General features: G+C 43.7%; 1 protein-coding gene across 1 annotated transcript in view; it reads right to left on the reverse strand.

Moving 5' to 3' along the window:
* LOC123024423 (aldehyde oxidase 1-like) overlaps window positions 1-24,182 on the reverse strand; it is an 83,247-nt gene extending 59,065 nt beyond the window's left edge. Inside the window, exons 1-11 of the mRNA XM_044432140.1 lie at window positions 24,023-24,182; window positions 22,668-22,725; window positions 21,528-21,624; window positions 15,508-15,616; window positions 8,165-8,291; window positions 7,235-7,296; window positions 5,112-5,201; window positions 3,898-3,978; window positions 2,209-2,353; window positions 1,430-1,522; window positions 1,035-1,099 (exon numbers count right to left, since the gene is read on the reverse strand). Coding sequence (XP_044288075.1) covers window positions 1,035-1,099; window positions 1,430-1,522; window positions 2,209-2,353; window positions 3,898-3,978; window positions 5,112-5,201; window positions 7,235-7,296; window positions 8,165-8,291; window positions 15,508-15,616; window positions 21,528-21,624; window positions 22,668-22,725; window positions 24,023-24,091 — 996 coding nt within the window. The 5' untranslated portion in view covers window positions 24,092-24,182. The remainder of the gene's footprint in view (window positions 1-1,034; window positions 1,100-1,429; window positions 1,523-2,208; window positions 2,354-3,897; window positions 3,979-5,111; window positions 5,202-7,234; window positions 7,297-8,164; window positions 8,292-15,507; window positions 15,617-21,527; window positions 21,625-22,667; window positions 22,726-24,022) is intronic.
* Window positions 24,183-25,503: the final 1,321 nt, after the last annotated feature.

The following is a 25,503-nucleotide window of genomic DNA, read 5'->3' on the forward strand; positions in this document are numbered from 1 at the left end:
CCGCCTGGCGAGAGGCAAGGGCGGGGGGGGGGGGAGGAGGGGGGGGGGGAGAGGGGGGGGGGGGGGGGGGGGGGGGGGGGTGAGGTCAAGGCACAGATAAAGACATTGCAAGGACTGAAGGAGCCACCAGCTCAGGAGCACAAAGTAGTCACAAACGGTGAGTCCAAGACTCACTCTGGGGCTGAGGAGCCATTCATTGCTTCTTCTGTGCCTCCTGACCAGTTACTATAATTGCAGTGGTTCCGATTTTTGCAAGCACCCACAGGCCTGATTCTAGTTCTGCCTGTGCTTGCAAAGGGCACCAGGCTGCAAGCCACCAAAGGGAGCAGTGCTGCTCTGCAGATCCTGAGAGTGCAGGAAGAGGGACCCTTGCTCTGGTCCAGCAGGACTCGACTTGCGTTCTTGTCCCCTTCTGCTTTCCTGTGGCATAAAGGCACGGTGGACCTTGCCTTTGGCCAGGCGGGGTGGAGGGAAGTGTCTGAAGGCAGTGTTCGTTTTAACAGGTAAAGGGTGTGGACAGACATGACGCGCCAGCGCTGGTCACAGAGGGGTTTTGCCCAAGGTGTGGCCTCCGCTTCATAGGGTCTTTTATGCAGATACATTACATCAAACCGGGCGCTAGTTCAATTGTTAGTCTTGCACATCCTCATGATCCTTTTTTGGGGATGGGGCCAGGTTTGGTGCCTGCAAATTTGTAATATTGAAAGAAAGCATGCCCCACCTTTCTATGTACATTTCCTATAAATTAAGTCTGTCGACTTTAAAAAAAAGATGGAGAGAGACTGGGGGAGAAACAAGAGTAATATCCTGGCACCACTGTTTACGGTGCTGTTCTTCCCAACACTTTGCTCCAGTTCAGGCCATCAGTGTGTGAGCAATCCAGTTTGGGGGTAGGAATCCACTGAATTTCCTCAGCTCAGCTCCCCAGACTCTGGCCCCCTTTCTCTCTGCCTGAAGTCCACCTTGAGCTGAGCATTCACGTGAGCGTAAGGTGGAAACAAGCCCAAGACTCTGGGACGCCAGCTTGGACACACTTTGCCCACATGCCCACTGTGCTGGCAGAGTTCTGCTTCTGCACACGACTTGTGGACTTTGCGTACTTTGCAGAAAAAGTCGCATCCTTTGTGTAAAGAAGCTGCTAGCATTCCCGAGAGTTCCTGGACCCGATCTCATCTTGTCTCGTTTGCTGGCCAGGGATGAGTGTGGGAAGGGAGCAGAAGAGAGCCTGATTCCAGCTGGTTCTTCACATTCCTAGTTCAGATTAATCCATGCTGAAAACTTGAACAGCTATTTTTCTTTTTCTTTTTTTCAGAGGTCACCCTGAGACAAAGACATATAATCTACCGAGCACCGTCAAACCTCCCCTACTGCTTTTAAAATGTTATGTCAGTCACATGAGTTCCAAAGGGGAAAGATGATGTTTACTGACCATCCTTTGTGTGTTCCACCACATGCAGATCCAGTATTCTAGTGGGCGAAATAAGAAGGGGATAGAAGGCCCCTTTAAATTTCATCTCAACTCCTAAGAGACAGAAGACAACAGTGAGACTGAGGGAAGCAGGGGAGGGAAAGGTGCTTGATTGCCATTTAAATGCTCTTCTTTGAGACAAATTATCAATTTCTTTATAAAGAAACCAAATTGGTTTATGAACCACTTTGCTAATTCACAGAATGGACATATAGTATTTGAAAACTAGGAAGGAGCTATTAAGAATGTTTAATGAGGAAAACATGCCAAAAAATAAAATATGCTGTCTTTAAAAATTAAGTGCCAGTACATTAAACAAGCATGATTATCATCAAAAAGATTAAACAGATATGGCTTTAGCCATTGGCCAAAGGTATACAAAGAAAGGAGCATTTGAAACCAAATGGAGTTCCCCTGAAAATGTATTCAGAATTAAGGGTATCACCACGGGGAAAACAACCGCTATGTGACTTTGCAGCTTTACTGAAAATAGGACTTCACTTGCAGTGCTACCTGTCCTGGCATTAAGGTAACACCTTATGCTAAAGTTAATCACAGAGATCAGATCACAGCAAAGGAGCTTTTCAGCTGCATATGAAACCCTGACCTATAATCCAATCATTTGCAAAGGATTTCTTTTGAGACGGGGGGGGGGGGGGTACACAGAGAAGGAGAACGTAGAAGGAGATTGCAGTGAAGAAGGAACATTTCTGCTGTGTACAAAATTAATCTCTACTTACCCACGCAAGTATTCCCTACGACGAGAGGTGCCTTGGGGTACCTGGCTTTCAGTTTTAGAAGTTCCTGTAGATTTACAGGAGAAATCCATGTGGTTCTTTCCCCGTGGAAAGTAAGAGTTTGTACTGTCTGATTTTCAGCTATTTTCTGAAGGAAAAACAAGCCAGATTCAGAATTTAAATTATGAACACTCATCTTCTGGAAAGTGTCAGGATTCCATTCACAGTCTTCATAATTAGGGAATGAATAGCTCACTGAAGAACTTCTCGCTTCCCTTGGAGCTGTCATTCTGGCCATCAGAGAGAGTAGCCAAGCCTCTCAATGTTCTGAAATGCTGATGCATTCTCCTTTGCATTTATTTGCTTAGTGTGCCTTTCCCATATACCTACCCAAAGGTAAAATTCAAATATTCCTGGCTAGAACAGTTATATTTTGCATCAGTATATATAAAAGGGCAGACTTCACCGGATAGTGGCCGCAGTCTGTCTTCAGCTGGGTACCTGGGAATTCCACTTGTCCAGCAATGCGCTTTTAAAACTTGGACAGATATCAAAAACTTCACTTTAAACAGTGGACTGGAATGCTTGCTTGCAAGTAAATCGCTCACAGGCATACGTATGAAAGATGATTTCATCCTTCTCAGTCCTTCACAGCAGGTACCCTGAAGTCTAGTCAGTTCCACTCACTGGTTTCCTCTTAGAAATGAAGTTTTACTAGAGCAGAAGGCTGCTGCACTCAAGGAACTGTTCCCCTCAGGGGGATGGCCCAAGATACTTTGACAGAGATGCAGGACAACGTGGCACTCCTCTCACTCCATGTAAAAGAGGCTGCGGGTGCGGGGTAAGCCTCCTAGTACACCCCCCCACCCCCTGCTGCTGCTTGCTCACCAGTCTGCCTGGAACCTGCGCACTGAAGCACACAGCATGGCGCACCTGCAGCAGAAGCCTCGTGTCAAAGCAAGATGCCTGCTGGGCCATGTGGCCTGGCCTGGCCTGGCAAGCAGGCAAGATTTGCCACCCCTGGGGCTCTAGGTCAGGACATGGGAATGGCAGTGGGGGCTGAGGCAAAAAAAACCCCCACACTGGGGGCTGAGGCAAAAAAAACCCCCACATAGCAAAAAAAAAACCCCACACTGGAGCCTACTTGAAGCAGGAGTAGGGGGAGTTTGGTCCCTGTTAACCTATTATCACAAGACAATCTGCTATAGGGATTGCATAAAGCATTTTGAACAGTTCAAAGACATGCTAAGAGTTTCATAGAAAGGAGACTTTTACTGTGTTTTGTTTCTGAGCTTGCTCAATTTGAGATTCTATAGATAATTCCAAAGATCGTTAAAACCTCAAGGAAATATGCAGGATCAGTACAGATTTGAAAGCTGTTTTTCAAATTGTCTTAGGAGAAAAACATTTGTATAGCCTTTTTGACAAGTATGACAGCGGATAAACTATTTGTTAGCAAATTCAGGGCTGGCAAAGTATTTGTCTCTTTGTTTCAGTGCATGTCAAAATGATCATTCGTCAACTGGTAGGTTCACCCTGTCTTCAGGAGCTTTGTAATAGTATAGCATGCTGTCATGGAGACACACAACAGAGCAGTGAGATGATAATGCTTATTCCTTACCCAGTAGCTATATCTTAAAACATTGCCCTGAAATCTAAAATCTATGTAGTATGTAGGAGAATTCTTCTTACTATGAGTTCAGGTGGAAATATAAGTTCTTGGGTGGGATCCAAGGGCTGGAATTCTTCTGCAGAGAACAGTCTTGTACAAATCTTTAAGAAACAGTAGACAGATAGTAAGTGTATTTCATTTGACTGTAAAAGTTCTGAAAAGCATGTGAAATTGGAGTAAAATAAAAAGAGGTGATGTTGTTAAATCTACATTTTAAGTTGAATAAATTTCGGATTTGGCCTTACAGAATTGGCATTCGTCACTGTGAACGGCTGCTACTGGGACCAGCACCATCTGGTAGGGTGGGTATAGTCGATGCAGTGGCAGGGAGAAGTGCTAAAAGTGTCGTTGTTGTTCGTCGCGAAGTTGCGTCCGACCCATCGCGACCCCACGGACAACATTCCTCCAAGCCTTCCTGTCCTCCACCACCCCCCGTGGCTGCATCCTAAACGCCGTCCCTAACACCACCTGCGCTTGAAGACAGCATACCGTATGGTGGGATGCTCCAGGGCATTTCTTAGATTCATATAATACTCACTCAAGCCCCAAGGGGACTCGGTGGCCAGGAGCACCTTCTTTCAACGGTGGCTAATTCTGCCGATTATGGACCTATCTCAACAGACAAAACTTAGCCACAGTTACACACACCTTGCTAACATCCCAGTTAGACTGTTGTAATGTGCTCTGTGAAGGGCTGCCTTTGAAGATGGTCCAACACTCCAACATTTAATATTATTGATTTCAGAAAGTTGTGTGATCTTAAGTATTGTTAACCGCACACAGAGCCCAGATACGAGCCAGAGTAGTGGCATACAAGCAGAAATAAAGATAAATAAATAAATAAGTATACCGCACAAACTAAGTCATAGTTCAGGTATCAACAGAAAACAACATGCAGAGATGGATTTATTGTGCTTCTTGATACCCACTTATAACTTCTTATTAAGACAAATAATCAATACATGGCATTGTTCCAAAGTCATTGGTTTACCTGGGCTTGCAGAGATTATAACTGCCTGTGCTTATTTTATTCCTCTAATACTTGTTATTGTGCTTCTCTGTCTTTGTGCATTATTATATTTTATTTCATATTAATTTTTTATCCTATTGTAAAAGTGAAGACATGATGAATGATATTACTTGCACAAAGAAAAAGCAAAACACGCTTTCTTTTATGTAAGTTTTGGAATCAAATAAGAAAGAAAGGAGGAGTATGTTAATCTGTAACTTTTACCTTTTCGTCCTCACTAGGTAACAAAGATAAATGATCTTCCTGATCCAAGAAACATCCCGCATTCTTTTTACTTTGGCAACAAAATGGTTCCTAAAAATAGAATCCAGTTAAATGACATTACAACAATATCAGAATTAGCAAAAAGAGGAAAAACTTTACTGACCTAATAAAGCCTTGGATTGAACTTTTAGCTAGTAAAGAAATATTTTAGCTAAGAATGGAATTGACCCTAGCCCTACATTTAGAGATGTGTGTAGTAAGATTTTGTAATTATTATCCAAGCAAAGTTTGGCATTCAACATCCTAGCAGCCTGTTCTTTCTTTCTTTAAAGTGAGTGCATCAGCCAGCCAGCCAGCCAGCCAAGGAATTCACTTTTCAGTCCTGCTCATCTCAAGGCAGTTCCTTAAGCATGTGAATGAAACTTAAAACGACTTAGTTTTAGCTGGTGGCATCTGTTTTTAGATCTTTGGACTACAACTCCCATCAGCTACAACAAACAGAGCAAATGGTAAGGGATAATGAAAGTCCAAGGTTAATACTTCTGGAGAACTATAAGTTGCTCACCCTTACCTTAGGACTATGAAGAAACTTGGCATATTGAGGCAATGACTGGGTTTGGACAACATAAAAAGCCCATACTCAAGAGGCTGAGTGTGGGTTTATCCTTGAGCTGTTGTTGAAACATGAGTTACCATGTTGTCTGAACCCAGCTGAGAAAACAAACCATGGTGAACAACCCACAATTCACAATCCAATAACAAACCATGGGTTCTTTTCATGGGTAGATTGTGATGATCAGCTAGTTAGTACAGCTGAATTCAGACAGTACAATAGCCCACATTTCCCTAATAACCTGCAGTTCAACAACAACTGACACCCAAACAACACTCAACCCTTGAGTATGGCCTGAATCCAGTCCATGTCTGGCAAGATCTTCTGATTCAGAGAGGGAAATGAATAAGAATTCAGTGATCTGAAGCAGTGCCACACAGGCAAGTTTCTGTTCCTCTTCAGGTTTTAACGGGGAGGAACATTCAATACATTATTGAAAATAACCAACTGTATAAAACTGAAACTGTAATATTTTGGGCACAGCATGAGAAAGCTAAACTCCCTGGAGAAGACAATCATGCTAGGGAAAGTAGAAGGCAGAAAAAGAAAATGAAGACCAAATATAAGATCTTAAATCTATCTATTTATTTACATTTTCATATACCACCCCATTCTCATAGGCTCTGGTTGTTTTACAAGAAATGAAAAACAACAATGGATAAAATTTGACTAAAAAAGCAAAAAGTATTAAATAAAACTGATCTGAGAACTAAGCTGGGAAGGCCTGTTGGAAGAGATACATCTTTATCTTCCCCTTAAAAATAGCAATCTGGGATATCAGACATCTCTCTCCCAGCAAAGCATTCCAAAATTTAGGGGCAACCACTCAGAAAGTCTTCTGGGTACTTGACATTAATCTTACAGAAGCAAACTATAGAAGATTATCCCCACAGCACGTAAGCTGGTGAAGAGGGATATGTGGACAAAGGCACTCCTGAAAATGGATTGATTCCATAAAGGAAGCTACCACCTTGAATTTACAAGAGTTGAACAAAGTTGTCATGGATCAGGCAGACTGGGAAGCTTTCACACATAGGGTTGCCATAATTTGGAGAAGACTTGACAGCACATAACAAATCTAGGTCACAGAAGTCGGAATCTAACTTTTCCTGCTACCTTTAATTTTCAGCTCAAAATACACACATACTTGCCTACACTTACTTACATTAGCAAGCATTAGCTATCCACCAATACTCTTCACACTCATTTTTGGCCGAATTTTCCACAGAAAATAGGAAGCTTACCCTGTCTAGCTCAGTCTTGTAAACCATCTTTAGCAGCATCTCTTAAAGATTTCAGACAGTGGTCTTCCTGAGTCCTACCTGGAGATACCAAGGACTGAAACTGGGCCATCTGCAAGCAAAATATGTGCTCTGCTACTGAGCCAGGGCCCTTTCTCCAAATTCCGCAGTCCTACTACAATAGAAGTATACTCAGCTTTGTACACTCAGCATTGTATACTCAGCTTCCATGTTTCATTTTCTTGGTTCTCTCTCACACATATACCTACCTTACAGAAGGTTTTACAACCATCAATGATAGGCCTGTAACCAGTGCAGCGGCATAAATTACCTAATTGAACCATAAAATAAATCTGATTATTTCTTTTAAGAGAAGACAATGGAGTTCACTTTTTAGTGGAATTTATTTATTTATTGTTACATTTTTATACTATTCAATAGCTCCCTGGGTCATTCACAACAATTTAAAACAATTGTAAACATCAAACACAGCATAAAATATAGAACAAACATTTAAATAGTTAATGCTACGGTATAAAATAAAAGTTAGAACTAGAGTAAGTCCTAACAGCAGTTCAAAGATTTAACATGCAATATAGAATTTAAAACAGACTGAAACTAAAATCCACAGGAGTATTCCTGGGAAAATAAGGAAGTCTTCACATGGCACCAGAAAGAGCACAATGTAGGTGCCCAGCAAGTATCCTGGGAAGTTCATTCCTTAGCTGGGGGCCAAACAGAAAAAGCCCTCTTCCTAGTAGCACCCCCTGACTTCCCCTGGCAGGAACTCCTTCAGAAGGTCTACTGAGGATGGTCTTAGGGTCATAAGTAGCCATCCAAAGCTCCAGAGAATTTCCACCAAGACATCATGCCACTATCAATTTGCCCTCTAGTGACAGCATTTGATCCAGGAGTCCCCCAAAGTACAAACCTGATACTTTAAGAGGATAACAACAGCTTAACCTTTAATTTTATCTATTTATTTAACATTTTAAACTATATCCATCTATTTATTTATAACTTTTTAAACCTTTCAAAAGAAAAGAAAAAGAATCCAAGAAAACCTATAAAATACAAGAACAAGAACACTGAAGCACAGTGCAATTTTAATTCTGAATATATACAGTATGTTAAAAAGAAAAGCCGTGAAAAGCAGCATACAACAAATATCTCTGGGGATTAAAAAGATATGTGTTTACCAGCTAGGGCTTCCATTATTTGGTCTGATGTAGGTTCAACTTGGTTGCGCAGCAAAGCATAGATGGACATCACCATTCCAGGGGTGCAGAAGCCACATTGAGATCCATGACTTTTAGCAATCCGTTCCTGCATCAGTGCAAATTTTGCAACAGAATAACCACATTCTCTTATCTACATTTGTTTTTTAAAACCCCAAACACCTCTTTATGCTTAATGAAGCAGAAGATGAGGCTGAATTGGTCGCACAGGTTGCTATAACTTGGCTTACTGTTCATGAAACCTCACAGCAGTCCCCCATCCGCATCGTGCATTTCTGTCGTGCCTGGCGGCTCGACAGAGACGTCACCTCACGAGAATGAGTCAAACGTTCAAAATGAGAATCAGACATTAGAGCAAAATGACTTATACTTGGGGCCCAGTAGCCAAACGGCCCCTCCACAGCCCGACTCTGGAACGACTGAACAAATAGCTCCCCCACATCCTGACCCTTTGCCCTCTGAACAAACAGCCCCGTCACGGCCTGATCATGAGGCTTCTGAACGGGCTTCTGGCTCTCAGGAGCACAAGCAAGATACCCCCCCACCTCCTGGAGGGTACAGGGTCCAAGAGATACAGGAGGCATGCCATCTTTAGTTAATGCTAGTCTTAGACGTAGCCTAAGATGATTGGAACAAAAGGGAACACAAGACAGAGGTTTGTCCCACCCAAGAGCGGAAAGACGTGACAGGAAAAGCTAATACCACGTGGGCTCGCCAGAGTCTTCACAAAGGGGAAGGCAACTGACCTGTTAAGAACATCATTAGTGCTTATCTGTTGTATCGTAAATCTTGTAGAAATTTTATTTGTAGACTTTAGTTTTATTGCCTGCTGCTATGTGAGTTAATTGGATACGTGAGTTATGACCTCATGACAATTTCTGACACAGGTTATATATTGCGATGAGCTGATTATTATAAAGCATGGGACCAAAATATAGTGCAAGTGTCCCAAGCAACATAGGAGGGATCGGAGCAAAACCATGCCAAAGATAGGAGGGCCGCACATGCAATGCACTGAATGCCAAAGTAGTCCAGTCCCATGCTCAGAACACAACTATTTGCTTATATCCGTTTCCAGAGAGACAGCCATATTAGTCTCTTGCAGCAATAACGAAGAATCTCATGGCACTTTAAAGACTAACACATTTAATACACTTTAGTAGACTGCAATGTACTTCCTCAGATGCATGAAGTAATCCTGTTGCCTGGACTGCCTAGGATCAAATTGATAGTGGTATTGGAGTCTTGGTAGAACTTCAGGGCTTAGGGTGGCTACGTCTGAATGGCCAAAGAAGACATGCACCACCAAGAAAGAGAGCAAAAAGGGACAGCACCTAAAATGTGCATATACTCATTTATATGTATAGATGTAAATCTGAAAGTAACTACTACACTTCAAACAGAAATTCATCTCACCATTGTAGGAAAGACTGTGATCCTGCAGCCTGTGCAGATGATCATTGCTAATGGACAACTTCAAGACGGCTTTAACCTCCCCCTTCTTAGGGTGCTTTCTCTTTAAATGGAACAACCCTTTGTAAGGGGACACATGACCACTCTCTTGTCCATCAGTCCAGATAATAAATATCTCATCCATGTATCTCAGGTAGAAAAAAGACTTTTGGGTGCAGAAGCTAAGAGAACAGTCTTCTAATGCAGCCATGAAAATGCCGGCATATTGTGAGGGCATCTAGCTCTTGTGGGTTGAACAGGGACAAGGGTTTGTCTATTGCACTAAGGTATAAGTGCATGTAATAGTACCCCCAAGCCCCCTTTTGTGAATGGCTGCTATTAATAAGGTAATGATCACTGATTTGGTTCACATATAATGACAGTAAATCATCAATTAATTAAGTAATTCACAATTCTGACATGTGTGTATCCCTGCTGTTTTGCAAAATTAACTTCTAATCAGCCCAACTTTAGGCTGTTGCATGATACATGAATCCACATACTATGGTTTATTTGTGTATTAAATTACTCATAGTTAATCTATTATTAGTTTTGAGGTTAATTTAGTCCAGGGATAACCCATCAAGCAGGTTCATATGATTGCTACAGCCTATTATGACTTATTTAAGTCATGGTGGCTTGGAGTGTGAGCTGGTGGCCATTTTCAATATTTAAGCTGTGGTGGGCAGTTGGTGGGGCTTATCATGACATGCAGACCCAGCAAGTGTGGCTTATGTGAGGGTTAAACAGCCCTTGCATAACCCACAGGTTATTTTATATAACCCTCATATAAACCATCCTTATTCACAACCAACCTGGATGCACATGTTATGACAAGCTGTAATGACTACCTGTCATAGCTTGAGTATTCAAAAGTACGCATGATGATCACTGCACTGTAAGGGCTGCAATAATCATGTGGACCCAGTTATAAGTGCCCAGGTTCACATGTTAGAACTGATCAGGCCAATTATGCAACGCAGAAGCAGTTTGCTCATAGCACGTAACTGTTACATGTAAATAGAGCCATTGACTGCATTGGATTTCTCTTTCACCTCAGTGCTTACAATCCTTCCCTTTAATGCATTTGTGTATAAATACTAGTAACTGAACATAACAGTTCATGCATCTAATGAAGTGTACTTTAGTCCATTAAATCATATGTTCTCATAATTGTGTCAGTCTTATATATACCACAAACTCTTTGTTATTGTTACGTATATCGTGCCATTCGGATCCAAAGATCTCCTCAGGGCAGTTCAAAGGTGACAAAAACAATTCAAAACAAGAACTAACCTTTTAAAACTTACAACCATAATACGCAATCTAGCAAGAGCTGAAAGCTGCAAAGTGTAAAAGCAGCAGCCAAATCACCCACAAGGTAGTCTTACAAGAGTCTCTGGGCATCGTTTGGGCATATATGATGCAGCCACTTTACTGGTGGATCCAATCTTTGTGTGACCTCTGTGATGTTATCATGTAACTGAGCAAGCTAGAGGGCTAGCTTTGCTATTGCACTGATTTGACTTAAGAAAGGCGGTTTCAGGCTATGTTCAAAATGTTGAGGGGGAGAGTAACCTTCATTTCTATTGTCAAATGGTTCAACAAAAGTGAATGCCAGCTGGGGTTCCATAAGGAACACAATTGGTCAGGAGATTTAAATAGTTAAGTGAGAAGTCTGCTAGTGTCTGTTGTCAACATGTGACATTAATGGTTATTAGCTGAAGGAAACCAAAAGGTGGGAAGAAGGAAACTCATTCTGATATTTTTCTACTGGACAGAGGCCTGAAGTCCAGGCCTGGTGACCGTGGGCAACTGAAGAAGGTACAGTAAGACTTTAATCATGCAGCAGAGGCCTGCACCAGGTCGATTCAGTCTGACCAGAGAGAACTTCAGGAAGTTATCCCTGAAACGGTTGCCTCATGTCAGAAGACAGAGGCAACGGGAAGAGGTGAAAGCTGGCGAAGTACGTTGAACAGCATTTGTTCCTGTTGTGAAGAATTGACTGGGGTGAAGTGAAGGAACGCTTCATATGATGGGAAAACTATTGGGAGCTGATTAGCAGGAAAGACTCTCTGACCAGGTGTGATAACGAAGGAAAATTAAAGCACATTTAAGCATTCTGATCCTATAATTTGAAAAACAACATTGCTTCCTTATGCATATAAAGCCTTTAATATATTGTCTATAATGCTGGTGTCAGACCCATGCCTCTGCCTTAGTTACCAGGCTACTGCTGAATGTAAGATGCAAAGAATTGTTTTGGATAAAGGTTTTTATTCTTGAGGCAGCCTTGAGGCAGGGAGTTCCACAGACACAAGTCATGAAGTATTTGAAAAGGAGCAGCAGCACGAAGAGTACCCACAGATGAGTCACTACATTTGATGTTAGCTCTGGGGTCACCGAGAGCATTTCCATAGGCTTGTTGGCTGTTTTGCCTTTATCGCATTATTACCATACAGCCCAGCACTTTAGTTTTGCCCATCTGAGTGAACAGCTGGAACATCTGCACATTCTGAGCGGAGACAGCCTACCAAGATGAAAGCGCTACTTGCTTGGTGGAAGATCAAACTTCTTGTTTGGGTGGGACCTGATGGCCTTCATGCTCCCTTCCAACTCTACTATTCTATGATCTGTCATGGCCTGTTGTACTGCTGCGTATTTAGCCCAGCCATAAAACAACGAGAATGGGATGGGCATTTCCATGTCCGCACTGATCTTAAGGGCTGCACTGTGGGCCTCAGCAGCACTGCACTGAGTCCTCGGGATCCAGGCTCAAGAAAGCCAAGTTGCTTACTTGCAACAGGAATTCTCTGAGTGCTTATCTGTGTCTTCACATGTGTCGGCGCTGCCTGTGCAGAGCTTTGATTCAGGAAACTTCCACAGCTGAGAACTTTTGGTGTCCATTATAAAGGGGAGGAGTTCCAGCCCTTTCCCTCAAGTCACACGAGACCAACCAGGCAATGCCAAGTCATAGTCTTCATGTCACAGTCTGCCTGGTGCTTGGCACTGCTGATTTGCATTCAGGAGAACAGCACCACCTCAGCCTGGAAAACTCTGGTGAGATCCCTCTGCTGCTCCCGCAGGTGGTCAGAGAGAGCTTCCAGCCACTCCCAGAGGAGAAGCAGCTACCTTGCCATGGGAGCCTGGTCACTGGCCACCATGAGTCCCAAAGGCCACCTTGACTCCTCAGAGTATCCAGGTGGCATCAGTCACTGTTGCACACCATGGAGTACTCCCAGTGTGACCTTCCTTGCGCTGATCACACTCAACTTGAGGTGCTGAAAAAGGAATGCCATGTCCTTCTCCTGTACCACATATATGGCCAATTGGATGTCGATGTCACTGTGGACAGAGCCTTCCAGGAGTGTGAGATGGTCTGCTGTAGGTTTGGGAGGAAGGAGGGGATGGTGGCTGACATCAATTCCTCCGTCCACACAGCATTGAAAACTGTGTCTGACACTCTCCAGTTGCAGCTGTGCAAGGAGTTTGAGGGCCTGGGCCATCCTCCGTATGTGATCAGAAAAATGACCCATGTCTGTAGGTGGAGAAGTGAGGTCTTTGGTATCCACAGCCACGTCCACAGAGCAAGATGATAGAGCAATGGAGGATGTTGTTTCTGTTTCGGACTCATAGTACTTAACATCTGACAGTGAAAGAGAACTGGAGAACATGGGAGCAGGAGAGCTGGATCAGCACAGTGACAAAACAGTGAAAGCAGATGGCTCCAGGAGTCCCTCAAGTTGAGCCCGCAAATAAATAGCCACTTAGGTCTGGAAGGTACAGTTGGTGGACTCTGGAGCATCAGTGAAGAATTGCTCCCACCCCTACAGATACCTGGACGGTAGGCAGGTCCATATGGAGAGTCATATGAAGGGCCTTGGTTGTGGTGGTAGTGAAGGAGCTAGTCAGTGAAGTGGTCCATACCCTCCACGGGGGAAGGAGCATCACCTGATCATATGGTCAGGGCATCAGTTGGGCCATTGATGAATATGGCACTGAGTCTGACTGATAATCATCATCAGTGGAGTGACTCAGGTTCAGTTGTCTGCACTGGCCTCAGGACCAGGCTGGGAGGTATATGAGTGAGAAAGGGTGGCAGCTCCTGGGGAAGTCTGCCCAACAGGGATGATCAGTGGATGGTGCCATGACGAGTCAAATGCAGTACCTATACAGCAAAGGAAATGTAGGGCACCGAAAAGCACCCAGATCAGTGTGATGAGCTGTGGCACAGCCTATGCGGATAGTGCTTGGCCACAACTCTACAGATCCCTGTGTCCCTCCATAATCGCATCTATAATATGTGGTAGTAGGTGGAAGCTACCAGTCCAAGATTCACTCCCATTCAAATGGAGGCAACCAGGATCTGTTCCGGTACTGGTACTCATCATGTGATGTTGGCACTGGTGCCCTCATGGTGGGGTTGAGTGGTAGTGGGAGGCATGCATAGGGCTGGAGTGAGATTCCTGGAGATCTTGCAGTTGTGTGGGAAAGTTGTCTCTAATCTCCCTTTCAGAGGTTGAGGAATTGGGACCACTTCTGATACTGGGCTTGGCTTGAGTAAGAAAGTCTAATAGTGGTGGGGCTGGCAAGGCGAGAGGGGAGCTGCTGTTTAGGTTCTTGTGACCACTCTAAAGGAGATGCAGAGTTCTTTTTCTGGTCCAGTGAGGCAGTGAAATGTGCTGTTTCAATACTTTCTTGCCCTGAAGTCTACCAGAGATTGGCTTGGTGTCAGCAGGTCTACTTAGTCCATGATTAGGGCTGAGGCAGCAGAAAAAGGAGAAGATTGCAGCCTGTTTGCTGTAGGTGTGGCTGATGGCACAGCTGCCCTCACTGCTTCCACACTTTCTCCCAAAGAGCAGTCTTCAGTCTCTCCAACCAGCTTCTTCTGGCCTGTTTAGTGAAGGTCATACCATGTGGACAAGAGTCTATGAGATGGTCCTCTCTCAAACAGGCAGAGAGTGAGTGTGCACAGGTGGACACTTACTGCTGCAGTGAACACATTTCCACAAGGTCACCTTGGAGGCCATGAATCTCAGAGGCTGAAGAGCAATCAAAGATTGCCAAAATCTTTGAGAAGACTGAGGGAGGGGGCATGACCTCCCTCTATGAGTACCGCAAAGGCTGTCACAAAGAGGAAGGTTAAGATCTCTTCTTGCTGATGCCAGAGTGTAGGACACAGAACAATCAGTTCAAGTTGCGACAACCCAGATTCAGGCTGGACATCAGGAAAAGCTTCCTCACTGTCAGAGCAATACAACAGAGGAACCGGCTGCCCAGAGAGGTGGTGGGCTCCCCCACACTAGAGCCATTCAAAAGAAACTGGAGAGCCATCTGAGTGGGATGGTGCAACGTGACGTCCTGCAACAGCAGGGGCTGGGACACAATGGCCTTCATGGCCCCTTCCAACTCTACTGCTCTATGATTCGATGAAAATAAAGGAAGAAGTACAGAATATCCCTAAATAATAAGAGACAAATATGTGGACTCTGGGGGATGGTAGAGGACAGGAAGACCTGGAGGAATGTTGTCCATGAGGTCACAATGGGTCAGACGCGACTGTGACCAGCGACAACAACAAAGACTGAAAAAATTCATCCGAAAGGTGATTTCCTAGCTCAATGCTGGTCAGAGAGGAACTGAGGGAATACGGAGGAACACACTAGGACAAACAGATGGGGAAGGGGCTTCAGCCAAAGCTCATCAGCTACAGAAGCTTCCCAAGTTGAGGCTCAGTGCGATGCCCAGAGGCCATGAAAAAGAACTGGATGGTGCCCAACAATAAACCTTCACACCACTGATGATCACCTAAAGGAAAGCAAACCCCTCCAAAAGCCACAGCCTACACTTACCTGAACTGGATGTATCCTGGTTTTTGCATTTCCAACACCTTCCACAGTGATGACTGCAGTGCCATAGAGTGAACACACAGGAATCAAGCAGGCATTGACTGAATAGTGTCTTTGGTTGTAAAGGGCAATATTTTTGCAATGTGTTATAAATATAGCATTTAACTGGATTATTTGTCATTGTTAAGTGTTCACTATCATTGTAAATATATTACAGCTAATGATTAAATCCAACATCACAAGACTGGCTTTGGCTCATGCAACGGGGCTTCCCTTTATCTCTTCTCGTGCCTGCACTTCCCACATGCCTCCCAGTTTGGTCTGGAGGGTCCCCCAACCCTCTGGAGCAATTTTGGGGGGGGGGTAGGATTGAAGGCTGCAGGTATGAAGGGAAAAACAAATTGCCAGAGGTTACTGTTGTCTGAAATTTGGAGAATGTTGACCTTCTCCAAAGTCAGCACTGGAGATGTGAATATTGACAGTCCCAGACAAATTTAGTAATGCACAAAAATTCAGAAATCACTTGGCATATATGATTGTTGACAGTTGATCTATGTATTGAGACATGCATATCAAGCTCCACTGGAACTAAACTGGAGTCAGACTTCTGGTGCAACATGAAAGAAGGTGGCAGAGCAGGTTTTAGACTGAAACCTGGGAGAAAGTTGAGAAGCGACCAGCTCAGGTGAAATCATCTCTCGCAGTTGAAGATAAAAAAGCATCCGATTGCTCAAATATTACTGGGGAGGAAATAGGCCATGAGAATATGGCAAAACCTGATAACCAGTCATAGGAGTCTAAATTTAGAAACAGAAGTTGCACATGCCAGAATCAACTGGGGATGGTCACAGTGCACAGATGTTTCTAGGCAAATGCTAGAAACCACCAAGCCAAAACAGGTGAGCTCACCTTCTGGTTTTCAGAAAGAAGCTACATACAGTGGGCATTGCAGAAACCTGTCAGAATGGAGAAAGAGTAGGATAGGGCCATTTCTGAATATGAAATCTATAGGAAAGCCTGGGAAGGCTGTAGTGGAGGAAGTGCTGTTCTGTGTGTCAAAGAAGGCATAGGGTCCAGCAGCCCTGAGAATATAAAAAGTGCAGATTCTTCCGATGAGGCATTATGGGAGATGATACCTGGCTGCAGAATTAATTTAGTCTTGAGAATGTGTTATCAACCCCTCAGACCAGAACTTTCAGGGCAATTCTGAGATGGAAAATGAAATCAGAGAGACTTAAAAAAAAAGTTAATAATAGGTGACTTCAGTTACATTCACACTGACTAGATAAATGCACGTTCCAGCTCGGACAAAGTGATTTAAATTTCTCAGTGTTCTAAACAAATTTCTTATTGTTCTAATGCTATAGAACAATTTATCACAGAAAGGGAAGAGAGAAGACAATCCTGGATTCAGTCCTAAAAGGAGTTGCCCAAGACTTGGCATAAGATGTAAATATTATTGAACCAATATGAAACAGTGGCCTACTGTGCTTTAAGATTTAAAATACACTTAAGTGGTAAATTTCCATAGAAGTCCAACACTGCCACATTTGATTTCAAAACCGGAAACTTCTCTGAAATGAGAGAATTAATAAAAAGCAAGTTGAAAGGAGCAGTCAGAAGGGTCAAACCACTAAAAATGCTTGGAAATCACTCAAAACTGCAATAGTATATATAGTTCAAATAGTATATATACCCTACTTAGGAAATGTCCAAGTCCAAGAGCACAAGAGCATGGTGAATGAGCATTATGAAGGAAGCTACTTGAGAAAAAGTTGCATTCAGGAAACAGAAGGCTTAACAAAAGAGGAGAACAAAAGGGAGCACAAACCTGCAAAAGGGAGATGCAGGCAGATGATCAGAGATGAAAGAAAGCATGTTGACAACCATAGCACATCATCAAGGATAACATAAAGAATTCTTTAAATATATCAGAAGCTTGGGGTCAGCTTTTGGGTCAACATGCACATGCTGAGCCCTGCTGGACTTGACTCTGCTTATGTAACTTTCCTTCCCTCCGTTCTTCCTTCCTTCTTAATTTGAAGTTGGGCAACAGCTGGCCAAGGGGACATTGTTGAAGAGGTGCTCGTTGTATTATTAACCGGAATAACAGGCAAGTTTGGCCTTGGAGTACAAAATGAAGCAGGGCACAGGCTAGTAGAATTTTGTCAAGAGAATACGATGGTCACAGCAAACACTCTTTTCCAACAACCCAAGAGACGACACTACACAAGACCATCACCAGATGGTCAACACAGAAATCAGACTGACCATGTGCTCTGCAGCCAAAGATGGAGAAGCTCTATACAGTCAGTAAAAACTAGACCAGGAGCTGACTGTGCCTCAGATCATGAGCTTCTGGTTGCAGAATTTAGGCTTAAGTTGAAGAAAGTAGGGAAAAGCACTAGGCCACTCAGGTATGACCTAAATCATATCCCTGATGAATATACAGTAGAGGTGACAAATAGATTTAAGGAATTAGATCTGATAGGCAGAGTGCCTGAAGAAGTTTGGACGGAGATTTGCAACATTGTACAAGAGGTAGCAACTAAGACCATCCCAAAGAAAAAGAAATGCAAGAAAGCAAAATGGCTGTCTGAGGAAGCTTTACAAATAGCTGAGGAAAGAAGGGAAGCGAAAGGCAAGGGGGAAAGAGAAAGATACACCCAACTGAATGCAGAATTCCAGAGAATAGCTAGAAGAGATAAGAATGCCTTCTTAAATGAACAGTGCAAAGACATAGAAGAAAACAACAGAATAGGGAAGACCAGAGATCTCTTCAAGAAAATAGGAGATATGAAGGAAACATTTCATGCAAAGATGGGCATGATATAAGATCAAAATGGCAGGGACCTAACAGAGGCAGAAGAGATTAAGAAGAGGTGGCAAGATTACACAGAGGAACTATACAAGAAAGAGTTTAACATCCCTGATAACCACGATGGGGTGGTCACTGACCTTGAGCCAGACATCCTGGAATGTGGTCAAATGGGCTTTAGGAAGTCTGAGCATCAACAAAGGCAGCGGAGGCAACAGTATTCCAGTTAAGCTATTCAAATTCCTAAAAGACGATGCAGTTAAAGTGCTACACTCTATATGCCAGGAAATTTGGAAAACTCAGCAGTGGCCACAGGATTGGAAAAGGTCAGTTTACATTCCCATCCCAAAGAAGGGCAATGGCAAGGAAAGTTTGAACCACTGCACCATTGCACTTATTTCACATGTTGGCAAAGTGATGCTCAAAATCCTACAAGCTAGGCTCCAGCAGTATGTGGACCGAGAACTACCAGAAGGACAGGCAGTGTTTCAAAGAGGGAGAGGAACTAGAGATCAAATTGCCAAAATATGCTGGATCATGGAGAAAGCTAGGGAGTTCCAGGAAAACATCTACTTCTGCTTCATTGACTATGCTAAAGCCTTTGTGTGGATCACAACAAATTGTGGCAAGTTCTTAAAGAGATGGGAGTACCAGACCATCTTATTTGTCTCTTGAGAAACCTGTATGTGGGTCAAGAAGCAACAGTGAGAACTGGACACGGAACCACTGATTGGTTCAAAATTGAGAAAGGAGTTTGGCAAGGCTATATACTGTCGCCCTGCCTATTTAACTTATATGCAGAGCACATCATGAGAAAGTCCAGGCTAGATGAATCACCAGTTGGAATTAAGATTGCTGGGAGAAATATCAACAACCTCAGATATGCAGATGATACCACTCTCATGGCAGAAAGTGAAGAGGAACTAAAGAGCCTCTTGATGCGGGTGAAGGAGGAGAGCGCAAAAGTTGGCTTGAAACTCAACATTAAGAAAACTAAGATCACGGCATCCGGTCCTCTCACTTCCTGGCAAATAGATGGGGAAGAAATGGAGGTAGTGACAGATTTTATTTTTCTGGGCTCCAAGATCACCGCAGATGGGGACTGCAGCCAAGAAATTAAAAGACACTAGCTCCTGGGGAGGAAAGCTATGGCAAATCTAGACAGCATACTAAAAAGCAGAGACATCACGCTGCCAACAAAAGTGCGTATAGTCAAGGATATGGTTTTCCCAGTTGCAATGCATGGCTGTGAAAGCTGGACCATAAGGAAGGCTGAGCGCCGAAGAATTGAGGCCTTTGAATTGTGGTGCTGGAGGAGACTCCTGCATTTCCCTTGGACTGCAAGGCGATCAAACCGGTCAGTCCTAGAGGAGATCAACCCTGACTGCTCTTTAGAAGGCCAGATACTGAAGATGAAACTCAAATACTTTGGCCACCTAATGAGAAGGAAGGACTCTCTGGAGAAGAGTCTAATGCTGGGAACAATAGATGGCAAAAGAAGAAGGGGACGGCAGAGGACGAGCTGGCTAGATGGAGTCACTGAGGCAGTTGGTATGAGCTTAGGTGAACTCCGGGAGATGGTGGAGGACAGGAAGGCCTGGAGGAGTGTTGTCCATGGGGTCGTGATGGGTCGGACTCGACTTCGCGACTAACAACAACAGACTGCTCATTCTTTCTGTCCAGTCATGGCTGCTTCCAGGCCTGTACTATTTTCTTAACCCAAGGCCTAACCTAAGGCATAATCCCTCTATATTCAGACAACATTCAGAAAGGCAACGCTCAGGGTGTTCTTGTTGACTGCTCACAGTCCTTGCCCAGTCACAGCTATTTCCAGGCCTATGGACATGCACAGTAACCAAGTTTTCCAAACCCTAACACTAGCTATTACTTTAACCCTAAACACTTGCTAAGTACAGGTTATTTCCAGGCCCCAGGATGTGCCAAGGTATGTCTTCCTAGCCTCACCTCTACTCCTTACCTTAACCTTAGCTTTAGCCCAAGTACGCAGGAGTAATCCCTTTTCCTTCAGACAACATGTGCAAAAGGAGTGCTCAGGGTGTTCTTATTGATCACTCGCCTTTCTGCCCTCTCAGGGCTAGTTCTAGCACTCTGGACAATGAAAGGAACACATATTTTTCTTACCAAAATCCTATCCTCAAAGTTAACTCCAACCCTAACACTTGTGCTGGTACTAACATGCTGTAGTACATGTAGAGCCAGTTAGCAGACTTCTGTCTTTAGGATGGACCACAATTTGCATATCATTCCGCACTCCTAATAACATTTATGCAAATTAGCAGCTGAAAACCATCTGGCACTAGTGTACTTGGTGCAGAATCAGCTCATTTCTGCAAATCACAATTTGAGCATATTATGATTTTATGCAAATTGGCTGATTATGGAGAAAGCAGGCTAAAGTGACATGGTGTTAGGGCATTCCCTTATTTCTCAAATTGCATTAGCGGTTAAAAATACGTGCGAGCTGCAGTCTTCTTAGAGATGGAAATTTACCCTGCCCCCACTAAAAAAAGAAAAAAAGGAAAAAGAAAAAGACCAGGCCTGCTTCTGATCATTGGATTGGAAGCAGGCAGTAAATCCACGGAGCTGAAACAAGCTGGATTTCACTGTTTTGGTGTTTCCCTTCAAGAAGCTTTAATTCCAGCTTGTTCTGCATTTCAAATTTAGTAGCTGATTTTCTTTGCTCTAAAGGAAAGTTTCAAAAACAGGAAAACACAGGAGAGGGCCTGAAGGATGAAGACATTGCATGAAGGTCCCACAAACTTCCAAGAGCAAGAGATCAGCATGCAACAAACGCCTTCTGTAGAAAAGTTGCAAGTGTCAGGCTGTATTCTTGCTGCAATTGTTTTCCCAAGACTAATGCTCTTGGTAAGTGTGAAGAGAAACCATTTACTTATACAGGAGAAAATGATGCAGCATGCTCTGGGATGCTGAACCTGCTCTCTGCCTCAGGTGACTCAGCCTTGAGTCACCTGAGGCCTGCTCCTATGTGTCTAGACACGCAACTTCAACTGGATCACCCATCCTGGCTTTTGTTTCTTGCCTGCACAAGAAGGGGAAAGATCACAGTTGTCTTCAGTACAGGGGGACATCATGGAATAGCTATAGCGGTTATTTCAACAGCAAAATCATCCATCCAATCGACTTAATTGCAACATGCAGTACACCAGCCTCTTCAAAAGGATACACAATCTTCTTGGTAATACGTTCATATGCTGATATCATCACAGTGCATGCTCCGCAGCCACCTCCACCACAACCATACTTGGTACCTGTGAGACGGACTGAGTCGCAGTTAAGGGCAAAACACAAATTCTACACTCAGGGACACCCACAGTGTATGTGTATGGTCTCATTCTATACTCTAGGGAGGCTGTTTGAAAGTTTGCCGTCAATACCTGGCTAGGATTGTTTTTTGATTGGCTCTATTTCTATCCTGCCTTTCCTTGAAGAAACTCAGAGTGGCATGTGTGGCTCTCCAGCCCCCAATTTAGCCTCATAATAGCCCTGTGAGACAGGGTAGGTTAAGAGCCTGTGACTGCACCACAGCCATCTGGTCATCTTTATGAGATCATAGCAACAAGCAAAAGTGAATGCTTTTTGGATGAAGGACACAACCTTGCATACATTGACTAGGACGAATAAGCCTCACTGTATATAGAAAGACTTTCCATTTAGTAAAATTTGCACATAATTGGATCAAAGCCTCTTGGAGCTGGGCTTACATTACACTCAGAATAAGAGCTTCCAAGGTGAGAGTTCAAGAGTTTTTCTGCTTCTCACTTTTCAACTTTGCTTTGTGCAAGTCAGTATTTCAAAAGTTAAATGACAGTAAAGGTGAACAGAAGATGAGTGTAAGTAGTATCAGAAAACGATGAACTAAACAATGCTACAAACAAAGCCATTTAATTTTCATAAGTAAAAATACATATTACTTAATATCCTCAAACCAAGGATAAAATATGATCAGCACAGAAGATCATCAGCCTTAAGAAAAATCTGTAACCATCCAAATTAAGTGCAACATCTGTAGCATTAAAAGCAAACACAGTCTCAAAAACAGCCAGTGTGCAATGGTTACGCAACCTCCTTCAGCTCAGTTACTGCGATGGGTAACTCCCATTGAGAGCACACATACCCCACTCCCTGAGACTGTATTTCCGATTTTAAAAAATATGTATTAGGAGACATATCTGTGCTGTCTTGTGCCAAGTGTACATTGGTTTGTGTGAGTGGGGGGTGGGGGGCAGAGAAATAAGGAATAACCAGGGCAAAGGGAGTCAAAAATTGGCCTGATTCTGGGCTGCCACAGAGAAGAAAAGGATACGTCTTTTCCTCAAGAAAGACAGCAATGTCTGCTCCGGATCAGCATTCTTCTCCACTATCTGCATGAGAAATGAAACACAAACTGTAAGAATCAGTTGTATCCTTTTAGGTTTATATTGATAACTAACTTATGTCAGAGAAAAGGCACCTTCTTCTTTCCTTGGAACACACCTTATATCTTAATCTGATTAATCTAAGATTATACCTTAATCTTCCATAAATGGCCCAGATAGATATTTAGCAATAATTACCATAAGTTTTATCAGTTCCCTGTGAAGCTGCTATGGTGTATATCCATCACTTTGCCTTCCTTAGCATTAGGTAGACTATGCCAGGGCAGCCTTAAGTGGAAGCCTCCCACTGTTCCCATTCCCCTTCAGCTTTGAGGACAAGTAATGGATGGACTGGGCACTTCTAATTACCTTAGTTTTATTGCCAGCTGGACCAAGGGTACAATTCTTTGCACACCTCCTGGGAGTAAGTCTGATTTAAGTCAGTAACTGAGTAAAGGTGCAAACTTTTACCCTGTAAACAACCTGAAATTAAAATCTCTGTGGATTTAAATCACAGCTCTAGTAATCTTTTTTTTTTTTTTTTGGTCAACCATATTATCTTACTATACCAGGGCAGTGGAAGGTATCACAAAGATCAGGGACTCAGGTCCACGGGGGTGGGAGCGGAGGAGGGAGAGGATGCATAAATATGCATATACAAATTTATACATGCTCTAAAGTCTATGCGTGTGTCTTTAAAAGACCCTATTTTGTAAAAAGGCATGCACATACACTGGAGAAGGAGGCATGTGACTTCAGGGGGAAAAAAATGGGCAGACAGGTTTAGTGGGTGCGGCAGCAGGAGCAGAATTACATGTGGGCACAAATCCAGTTTACCCAAGAAGATAAGATGCCACAGAGATCATCAGGGCCCATGTACTTTTGTTTCAGCAAGAACCCATGGACAGCAGGTTGGGGCAGATGATTTCCCAGATTCAGGCCTCCAGATGAAGGCTCTGGGGCTCCAACCGTAGTCGGCAACCCCAGTGCACCATCTCTAGACCGTGCAAACATTTCAACATCCAGTCAGTCTAGTTCTCCCTTCTATTCCCACCTCCCGAACATGCTTTTGCAGCATTTTGCCTAATGAAGGGATCTGGAAGCTCGCGCATTTCTGTGACCTTTACGGTTGCACCAATACGGATTTAGGAAGTTTTATGTGTATTGCTGTTCCGCTAATGCGGGAGCCCCGCAGGGAGAGAGGGAGGCGCAGAGGTTCTCCTCCTGCCAAACATGGGAGAGCAGAAGGTACGCGCGAGGGTTCCTTTTTGTGCGCTCCGGCGGCTGCTCGAACCCCACTCACCCTTTTGCCATTCACATAGAAGATCAGCTCATCCGAAGGCCCACCGCCCTCTGTCGCTGGGGCAGACATTGCAGGACGCCGACCGATCGGGACCTCGGCGGGAGGACGCCGCGGGCCAGTAACGCGGGGACGGGACCGTGAAAGTCAACAAACTGAGCTGGAGGCGTGGCGTCGCCACTTGCATCCAGCCGCCCCCTTCTGCCGGAGCGGCAGAGATAACTAGGAAAGCTTGGAGAGCGCGGGGCGGGGGCGGGTGCTCCCGGCCGCCTTTTTCCCACAGGCAAAGCAGGCGTTTTCTGACGCTGCAGCGGCATCCCCGATGTTCGTCACGCACCCTTACTTGTTTGGCCTGGTCCAGAAAGGTCAGTTGCTAAAAATAGTTTGAGCCAGAGGCAAATGCACTAAAACAACCCGAGCACCGTTAAAGCTGTTCTTCCTAACCGTGACATGGATCTTTTTACTCAGGAGTAAGGGGACTGGATTAAAATGGCTACTTCAAAACACTGCCCCAAGAGTATTTTAGTACTCTGACATTAAAAACAAAAGTGAATTATACCTTGAACCCCCCTGATGCTCTTTATTAATGATAGCACACTCATCAGAGCGAACATCAGGATTCAGTTCAGAAAATGGATAACGGTTCTTATTTTTCTTTTCTCTAGGTCTATCCAGTATTTTCAGGCCAAACACAATTACTCAGCAAATCCATCCTGGACTGAACTATGAAATAGGATTCAGCACCACAAAACACCTTACATTTAAACTTCAGCACAATGAAAACAAAACAGAAGTTTTCCCTAAAACTTCTTTTTGCCAATTTATGCCCATCCACCAATCTTGCCAGCATTCACTCATTCCTCTGACTCGAGAGTCATAACATATAAGTATGCATGTGGGTGATCAGTTTCTTTATGGACTCAGACTGCAAATATTCTTGATATTTCACCTGTATCCATGTGCTGTGCAAACCCAGCAGTGGGCATTCCTTACTTCCATTGTGTCAAAAAGCTGGGTGGAGAGTAGAATTACATTTAGGGCTTTTCCAGTTACAGTGGCTTTCCACAGGGATGACTGAGCCTCATTTTCTTCAGCAAACATATGGGCTCCAGGTCATGTGTTTCCTGCATTTGGTCTTCTGTTTTCTGCTGCAATTACACTTACAAATATCCCATAGATTGTAGTTATGGTTGTGTCACAGGGACTGACCAGATGGTGCTCAGCATGATATGGTTTATTTTAGAATATTTAATGCTGTTTCCCATTTTAAAAATCCCAAAGCAGTTTACAAAAAATTCTAAAACAGTACATCCTTATAAAAGCACATCAACTTGTATACAAGTTAATGGTTGTGAAAAGCTATGGTACACAAAATTACATGATCACCAGTGGCTGACATATCACAGAGGAGAGGTGCCAACACAGAGAAGGCTTGCTGCCACCCCGCTGCCCCATCTCTCTCTTCCTATCAGTTCAGTCTGTGC

The sequence above is a fragment of the Varanus komodoensis genome, unplaced genomic scaffold (genome assembly GCF_004798865.1).
Source record: "Varanus komodoensis strain SLA01 unplaced genomic scaffold, ASM479886v1 scaffold23, whole genome shotgun sequence".
Lineage (NCBI taxonomy): Eukaryota > Metazoa > Chordata > Lepidosauria > Squamata > Varanidae > Varanus > Varanus komodoensis.